General features: G+C 47.1%; 1 protein-coding gene across 1 annotated transcript; it reads left to right on the top strand.

Moving 5' to 3' along the window:
• Positions 1–1377: 1377 nt before the first annotated feature.
• abcf3 (ATP-binding cassette, sub-family F (GCN20), member 3) lies at positions 1378–9057 on the top strand. Its single transcript, XM_023821253.2, has 21 exons — positions 1378–1510; positions 1986–2133; positions 2279–2355; positions 2521–2576; positions 2651–2748; positions 2839–2961; positions 3672–3938; positions 4212–4292; positions 4481–4540; positions 4628–4684; positions 4787–4809; positions 5593–5648; positions 5743–5943; positions 6585–6661; positions 6766–6810; positions 7243–7375; positions 7474–7562; positions 7646–7737; positions 7937–8069; positions 8178–8265; positions 8361–9057. Exons 1-21 carry the CDS (start codon positions 1438–1440, stop codon positions 8517–8519), a joined length of 2136 nt encoding a protein of 711 aa, XP_023677021.1. The 5' UTR covers positions 1378–1437; the 3' UTR covers positions 8520–9057.
• The last annotated feature ends 312 nt before the right edge of the window (positions 9058–9369 follow it).

Genomic DNA, 9369 nt, shown 5'->3' with positions numbered 1-9369 from the left:
GATTTATTATTGAGTCTGAAGAAGATCAATACTTGAAAAAATGGAGACGCGTAGGATGACCAGACGAAATAAATTACACGATTTATAATTAAAGCCAATAAAATCGTTGCGACAACTTTATAATTGTAAGTATTTGGTATACACAACAGGAATTGTTAGCATTTGTATACTGAATTTTGTTTATGACAATAATGTTTCTCAATAGGAGATTAAAATGACGGCTTTTGACAGCATTTCATCATTTTTAAATACTTATTTTAAAGATTTAATTGTTTATGAAACTCATGGAAGTCATCTATCCACTACCGGCAGCATAAGATACTACATACTGTCCATTCATGGAAGTCATATAAGGACAATACACTATGTGCAGGCAGGAGTGACGAGGTAGGTATTCAGATAGAAGTGGTGCTGTGTGGGTGGTATGGTGGCACAGTAGTTAGCACCATTGACTCACATCACAGGGACCAGGCTCAGAGTCTCTGCTATGGCTCCATGTGCTCAAAGGTGTAAATGTGCCTTGCAATGCGTCACACCATCCTAGGTTGTTCCCTACCTTGCACAAATAGCTTCAGAAATAGGCTCCAGATCTTCCATGACCCTGAATAGGATGCTGCATTGTGTCAGGGCTTGTAGGTTCTCCAGCTGTGAGTTCAGGTAGTTCACTAGGTCAGTGTTTCCCAACCCAGTCCTTGGGGAACCCCAGAAAGTCCACATTTTTGCTCCCTCCCAGCCAATCAGGAACACCGAATACCTGCTACAGGTGCTCTGGGAGCTGAGAGGAAGCAAAAACGTCGACTGTCTGGGGTTCCCCAAGGACTGGGTTGGCAAACACTGCACTAGGTCAAGATGGATTATTAATTATATGGTGATAATAATTTTTGGGGCACCAGTACTGATGGTTCTTGGTGCTATGTATTGAGCAAACAACAGATGACCAGATTCTTTGTGGTGAATGTGTTGATTCAGATTCCTTGGTTTCATCACGATAAAGATACTGGGCCAATAATGACTACAGAGACCATCTTTGCCGACTGAGTCTAAATGCACATATTTATTTATTTTTTGATACCAGCTTTATGTACCTACATTATGTTAGTATGATGCTGAGCCGGATAAACAGTTGAAGAATGGATGATTTTCATATATATATATATATATATAATCATCTATATGTTATGTATTCTCTGTAAATTTCGACAAAATAATATATCCCACGTAAATATACGGCGACATCATAATCATAGGTCACTCCAGGTCATCACTACTAAAATGTGCAAATGTATAGCAAAAATACAACAAATACACGCTGAAGTACATCAACAGCCAGTGGGCTCTTTATAAAAACTCGATGTCCCACAATGCTGTGCACACGGTAATGCGTCAAACCGCGTGGCCGAAGAGCTCATGCGCGTTCCTTGACGGGGCCGGTGTATCATGGCGACGTACGTGGATATTCTTAAGAGCGAGTTTCCCGAAATTGACACCGAAGTCTTCGATTATATCACAGGTGAGAAGGACATCGGTTTCTTCCATGCGTCAAAAACAAAGTAAATAGTGTACGATTAATTCAGTATGTTATATTTGAAGGCTAGATAAGGAAAAGGAGCAGTTTGAATGGCAGAAGCGACCAGTCATTGCTCAAGACAACGGGGTTGGAAGAGGAAGCGTAATTTACAGTTGCCCTACTAGTGTCTTCAAAGTAACATTTTATATATTTTTTTATAGATTGATCCGTAATGAATTCTAGTGGATTTCTTGCGTTTTATTACGTGTACTGGAGAGTTCACTTTACGGTGTATGGCCCGTTTGCCTGGGTGGGATATGATGCCCCCTTCAGGTCAGGAAAGAGAGACTGCCCCTTAAACTCACCACGCACTAACATTTAGTGTCTATGCGATGTCGTGTGTGTGTGTGTGTGTGTGTGTGTGTGTGTGTGTGTGTGTGTGTGTGTGTGTGTGTGTGTGTTTTTCTCTGTATGCTAGGTGTATTGAACTGCGGAGGATCTGATTTTGAGGATGGAGAGGAGGTATTTGACGCGATTGGAGGGGTCCTACAGGAAGTGTCGGGGGACTGTAAGAATGAAGAGGACATTCGAGGTATCTGTCTGCAGATGTTCAACACGCTGAAGCTGTGAGTACCCACCAGGGCTTAGACTGGCCAGCATGCTGACCAGAGTGGTTTTGCCAGAGCTGTTCCGGCCAGTCACCCCCCTTCTCTTCACACTGCCTTCTCCTACCACATCAGTAACAGCCCCTGCTTTTATATTTCTCTACAGTAATAGTTGCCATCAGGTACAGAGGCAAGTCCTCTTGGATGCCCCCGTCCAACTGTCCCAGATCTCCGCAGAGTGCGGTAAGGCCCAGTGCAGTTCTGTTTGCTTTCTCAGGCCCCGTAAATTGTTCTGAAATCCCCACTTTCTATTCCATGACTTCTTTTTTTTGGGGCTGTGTGTTTTTACATTTTTGATTTGAACCCGTACATTTCATTCACTCCCTTTGCTGGTGCGTCTCTCCTCAGAGAGTGCTGCCAGTGATGCCCAGGGGATCTGGATGATGAAGCGCGGTCAGAACACGGTGAGGCGTCCTCCCCTTTCGTGCGCTGAAGCGTAACGGGGACCTGTGTAACCAGGCTTCCGCTTCCCCGGCAGACCGTGGACGCCAAGAAGCTGGAGAAGGCAGAGGCTAAGTTGAGGGCCAAGCATGAGAGGAGGAATGAGCGCGATGCGCAGAAAACTACAGCCCCACTGTGAGCTCCTGTCCTCCACAGCCTGCCACTCACCCCCTGCCTGTTGTGTTTTTCCTGACTGGCCTGCGGTTGTGGCTGTTTTTGCCTCAGGGTGCTGGACGAGGCATCGGCCAGCCAGGCCAGCAGTAAGAAGGACAGCCGCGTGGACCAGTCGGGGAAGAATCGGAGCTATGACATTCGCGTTGAGAACTTTGATGTGTCATTCGGGGAGAGGTGAGCACAAAGGGCCCAAGGCAGGGATGGGAACAAGTCACTCCTTGGCGAGTCAAAGTCAAGTCTCGAGTCAAAATATTACAAGTCCGAGTCAAGTCTCAAGTCATGTGCCCTCAAATCCAATTCGAGTCCAAGGTCTTTCCATCATCTTTTTCTTTCGAGTCACAAGTCATCAGATTTGTGACTCGAATCCAAGTCAAGTTGTGAGTCATGTAACTTGAGTCCCTACCTATGTCAGATTTTTTTTTCCTTTAGTGATTGAAACTTGCTGCAGCAAAAACCCGTCACAGTACATTGTAGGTTAAGTCCTTAACATATCTCATAGGCAGAGATGTTGAAGAGAATCTCCACTCCGTTACGGTTGTCCTTACACAGTTTTTACGTCCATTTATATGACGCATAGTGATGCATCTTTGCAACAAACTATCTCAGGAGACCTTGCATTCAGCCAAATGAAAATGCAGACAGCAGAGAATTAATATAAACTGAAATTATAAAATTAGCGTTATGGGATCCAGAGGGGGACTATAACCTGAAGTCTTCTCGAGTTGTTGGGATCCAAGTCTTGAGTCATTACCCTCAAGTCCAAGTCAAGTCCAAGTCTTTCCATCAGTTTTGTGACCAGAGTCTGACTCAGTGACACGAGTCCCCACCCTCTGACCCAAGGGGCACAGAATGTATCGAGCCTAACCTGCTGCTTTGTGCCGCAGATCCCTGCTGCAGGGGGCGGAGCTGTTGCTGGCCAGTGGGCGCCGGTACGGCCTGATTGGCCGGAACGGCTTGGGCAAGACCACCCTGCTGAAAATGCTGGCCAGTAGGAACCTGCGTGTGCCCGCACATCTGTCCATCCTGCACGTGGAGCAGGAGGTGGCGGGCGACGACACCAGAGCCCTGCAGAGTGTGCTGGAGAGTGACAGCGTGCGGGAGGGGCTGCTGTCCGAGGAGCGGCAGCTCAACGCTCGCATCGCCAGCGGCACGTGAGTCTGCCGCCTCCTGGAACGTTACCTCATGTGCAGAATTAGCCTGAAGATGCAGGCCGGTTGACTGATGGGAGCAGATGGGGGGTGACCGGCGGGGTGCCTTTTGGGCACTAGAGGGCGCAAGATGCACTCACCTAATGAGTCCTGTGTCTGTAATTTGTTTTCCCTGTCCAGCATGGCCACCGCCCTTCTCCCTAAACAAGTCTGTCCTGCACCTAAAAGGCAGAATGATGACAGATGTGCTTTCCTTCCTCTGTGTTTGTGTCCCAGGGCTGACAGCCCGGACAGCGTCCGACTATCAGAGGTATATGCTAAACTACTGGAGATTGAGGCTGACAAGGCCCCGGCCAGGTAACTGCCTGTTGCATTCCTCTGTAAAGTCTGTAGTAACTAATAAGTGTGTAATGGGTAATAAATACCTGTTAAGTAATAGGTCTGTAATGAGTAATATTGAACAAATGCAGCTGAATATTCTTTTAGCAGCCAGACATCAGGCCAGTCGCACGCACACATGACTCATCCTTCCTCTTCTGTTTTAGAGCCTCTGTCATCTTGGCAGGCTTGGGCTTTTCTCCCAGAATGCAGCAGCAGACGACAAAGTGAGTGCTCCCCCTTGTGACTGAAGTGTTGACATGCAGGTATCTTGATGCGTCGGAGTGAGTAATGGCTGCATTCCCTCTCTGCAGGGAATTTTCTGGAGGCTGGAGGATGAGGCTGGCGCTGGCCAGGGCACTGTTTGCCCGGTGAGTTTCTCTTCGTCTTTATTCCTGTTTTCCCCTTCAGTCTGATCCCTCTCTTTTTTTTATTTTGTACATTCACCCCTCCATTGTTTCCCTGTTTTTCAGACCTGATCTTTTGTTACTTGATGGTAAGTAGACCTCCAGTTTTATCGTGAGGAGAATTGGATGATTGGATTGAATAACATTGACACAAACACAGACATACTAGTGTTATAACTAATAATACTAATTGTATTACTGCTACTCATTAGTGTTTGGGTTAAATATTTTTCTCAGGTCCCATAGCAGGGCCCGCTGGGAATGTTCTGCTGTCTTGAGATCTGAGGGTGTGTCCGAGATTGCATACTTGTTTGCTAAGTATTAGGCGAAATGTAGTATGTGAAATAAGCAGTATGTCCAAATCTTTAGTATGGATGAGATGGTAGGTGAACTGTACCCAGATGTCATGCTACATTCTGTGCAATTCCGAAGTGTGCAAATGATGGACCCTCTGCTAATCTGCAAGTCTATTGTAGTGGCAAAGAACATTGCTTGTTCCAGAAGTTTTGTCAATATGGCAGTGGAAGTGCCATCACTGTACAAATTTCAGTAGAACACAATACACAGTAATATAAGTTGACCCGAATATGTGATTTTTTCCATTGATAGGTTTTTAACTTTTGCTGAGGTCAAACTATACCATTGGTAAACATCCACGTCAAGGAATATGAAAGTTGGCTAATGCAGTGAACCTGACTGCATGCATATTGTCATACATTGATAAATACAGTATATACTGCATTAATGGCTGAATAGTAGGGTTCTATTTAGTATGTATTCTGTAAGGATGTGATTTTGGACGCACCCTTAGACTGCCCTTCACTGCCATACATCCCTGTCATACTTTCTGACTCTGGTCTGCTCTCCGTCAGAACCCACCAACATGCTGGATGTCCGGGCTATTCTCTGGCTGGAAAATTATCTGCAGGTCTGCCTTCCGCATTTAGACATGCAACGCACACCGGTCCTCCCCCTCGTATTCCAGGAGCTCACCCCCCACCATCTCTCTTGCCAATGTGCAGACGTGGCAGTCCACCATTCTGGTGGTTTCCCATGACCGGAACTTCTTGAATGCCGTGGTGACTGACATCATCCACCTGCACTCCCAGCGGCTGGAGAGTTACCGTGGTAACTATGAGAACTTCATCAAAACCAAGGAGGACCGTTTGAAGAACCAACAAAGGGAATATGAGGCCCAGCTCCAGTATAGAGAGCATATCCAGGTAACACTGCATAGGTTATGGGTTCAAATCCCAGGGAGCCAAACATAAATTGTAACCTTTTCCTCTGCAATAAGTCAACAATAACTGAACAAAAATATATTATACATGTGTAGACCCACTTCCAGGTGTGTGGTGTATTTGTATATGTACAGGAACATTAGAAAATTTGTACTTTTAAAAATTACAAAGAATAGTCATATATCCCATCTAACTCTGTTAAGGAACATAAACAGATTAATATATGCAGATGAGCGCAAAGCTTGGGAGTGTCGCATAAAGTCTTATTTTGGGATTAAGGTCCTTGCTTAACGCTGATGTGGTTACTTGGTCAGCTATGGGATTCGAACTGGCAACCCTCTGAACACAGAGTCAGCCGAGCCTCACATTGCCCATTAGGGTCAAGTAGTGATGGCCAAAATGATGCTCTGTGAGCCATTTGCTATATTTTCTGACCCCACTAGATGGTGCTCTTGGTTTACTTTGGGGTATACTTTGAGCCCTTTTTTTGAACAGTTCGGCACCATCTAGTGGAGTGAGAAAATACAGGAAATGGTTCATGAAGTTTTGTTTTGCCCGTTACTGCAGTCAGGTGTAAGCACACCACACACAAACACACCGGTAACAAGCTGCCCGTCTCGCAGGTGTTCATTGACCGCTTCAGGTACAACGCTAACAGAGCTGCACAGGTGCAGAGCAAGCTGAAACTCCTGGAAAAGCTGTGAGTCTCCTGTCGGTCCGTCGTCCTGTCTGTTCATCTTTGGGACATTTCAGCTTCATCTGTGTCCTGCATGTTCTCTGATGCTTTTTTTTGGTACCTTACAGCCCTGAACTGAAGCCAATTGAGAAGGATTCAGAGGTGGTTTTACGGTCAGTGTCTCTACATATCCGTGCTCTGAGCCAGAATTTTCCAATATATTCCCATGCGTGCACTGAGATGGTTTAATCTCATGCTTCTTCCAAACCATCTGTAGCACTGCTATTGGACATACAGCAGACCTACTAAAAAAAACCTTTTGTAGAAGCAGTGTGTGATTATGGAGTTTTACAGCCAGGGAATGTCAATGCTGGGGTGTGAGAGCTCTCCGAATCTTGTGGCGTGAGCATAAGCGGAATTGGTAGCTGCTAAGGGACCAGTGGCCACCAGGGGGCCTCACGCATCTAATCAGCCTGTCAGAATGGGAAGAAAGGTGACGTATGAAGACTAGGATGGCCCTGGGTTTGAAAACTGATGTCCGTGGAAGACACTGGAACTTCATGACGTTCTTTTCTAAAGCCGGAGCGGTGTGCGTATTGCTGCAGGTTCCCGGATAACTTCGAGAAGCTGTCTCCCCCGATTCTGCAGCTGGATGAAGTGGAGTTCTACTATAACCCTGATCAGCGTCTTTTCTCCCGGTTGAGCGTGTCAGCTGACCTGGAGTCCCGCATCTGCGTGGTGTGTACCGCTAATGCTAATGCTGCCGCTACGTTGCAAAACCAGGAAGCATGATAGCATCCTGAGCTGTGCTCTCTGCACAATGTCACCCCCTACAGGTCGGTGAGAATGGTACAGGGAAGTCCACCATGCTGAAGCTGCTGCTAGGGGACCTGGCACCTGTCGGCGGCATCCGACACGCCCACAGGTGAGTGCGGGGCCTGGTCGGACCTCAGCGTGTGCTCCCCTGTGGTCATAGGGGTGAGTCAAGATGGAGCTTTCGTCTCACAGGAACCTGAAGATTGGCTACTTCAGTCAGCATCACGTGGACCAGCTGGACCTCAACGTGTGCTCCATAGAGCTTCTGGCCAATAAGTTTCCAGGTACGACCCCCCGATCCGCAATGGCGCATGTGGAATCAGACCCTGACCTGCCTGTGAAACGTGCTGTAGGGAGGTGTGTTGCTCTGCGGGTTAGGATCATTGGTTATCGGTTCAAATCCCAAAGACCTTGCTTTTTCAAGGAAAAGCAAATAAAATGTCAAGGTACCTGCTAGATCCCCATGACTCCTCTTTACTTCAGGCCGACCGGAAGAAGAGTACCGCCACCAACTGGGGAGGTACGGCATCACGGGCGAGCTGGCGACACGGCCCGTGGCCAGCCTGTCGGGGGGGCAGAAGAGCCGCGTGGCCTTCGCTCAGATGACCATGCCCAGGTGACCCCTGCTGCTCAGGCATCGTTAGACGATCTCAGACTCTTACACAGACATACTTATTAGCCCGTGCTTGTGGTGTGTTGACTTCTATTCTTTTGTGTTTCTCAGCCCCAATTTCTACATCTTGGATGAACCTACCAATCATCTAGACATGGAGACAATCGAGGCTTTAGGGAAAGCGCTCAACAAATTCAAAGTGGGCATCTCTTCTGGATGTACATCTCTGCCCCCTGCTGGCAGCTATGTGAATCTGACATGTTGTAAATCCCGTCTTCCATCTTTCCATTCCAGGGCGGGGTCATCTTAGTCTCCCATGACGAACGACTCATCCGCATGGTGTGTAAGGAGCTGTGGGTGTGCGAGGGAGGCACGGTCAGGCGTATCGAGGGGGGCTTCGACGAATACCGTGACATCCTGCAGGAGCAGTTCCGCAAGGAGGGTTACCTGTGAGGCTGGTGGGATTCTTTTGCGCCGAAGGACTCCAGAATCATGCTCAACTGAACTGCTGGTCCCCACTGCCAATCAGCACCCTCTGGGGAAGACTGAACAATTTGTTTGATAGGTTCTCAGCATCCCTGCAGTTCACCCCTTCCCAGCTCCATCCACCAATCACCTGAAACTCTCAGTCCGTAGCCCCGCCTCCTGAATGTGCTGATTGGACTGCAGCACAGCTGTGACAGGCTGTGGGAGGGGCCAGCTCTCCCAGGAAGTTACTGTTGGTTGCTTTGTTTTACCAGTGTGGAGGCTGCTATCCTCCTGGACGTGTGGCCTGGAGCAGAGTGAGTGCTGTTTTTACCCCTCTGAGCCACCATCAGTTCACCATGAGCATGGAGGGAGGAATCTATATACATTCATACATATATAAAAGGTTATTATTCCACATTATGAACCTAAATCAGATTTTGCCCATTTTCGATGCTGTACCTAACTTATAAATAGCTGTTTTGAATTATTCATTACAACATGCTAATAAATGAATAAAACAGAAGTGCAGTTTGAGTTGTGGTTCTTCCAGGAACATTACGCTTCGTAACGGTGATGGAGGCTGTTAATTATTAGCACATTGAGGGGCCAAACTCTGGATTTATTATAAGCTTTATGCCATTGGGGGGGCAGTCATGTTTGACAGCTGCTTTCTGGCCACGTAAGCCAGACAGAAAGTCCAGTGAAGTTCATGTTGGTGTTTTCTTACAAATTTACAAACCTAAACAAACCAGAGAGGTTGGTGTTACTGCGATTTGTTCTCAAGACAGAGTGTGGATTTTGTTTAAGGCTTCACTTAGGTTAGTTGGGCGGGGAA

This window comes from Paramormyrops kingsleyae, chromosome 17 (genome assembly GCF_048594095.1).
Source record: "Paramormyrops kingsleyae isolate MSU_618 chromosome 17, PKINGS_0.4, whole genome shotgun sequence".
NCBI lineage: Eukaryota > Metazoa > Chordata > Actinopteri > Osteoglossiformes > Mormyridae > Paramormyrops > Paramormyrops kingsleyae.
The sequence above is the reverse complement of the archived record's forward strand: the minus strand, read 5'-3'. Positions and strand labels throughout refer to the sequence as shown.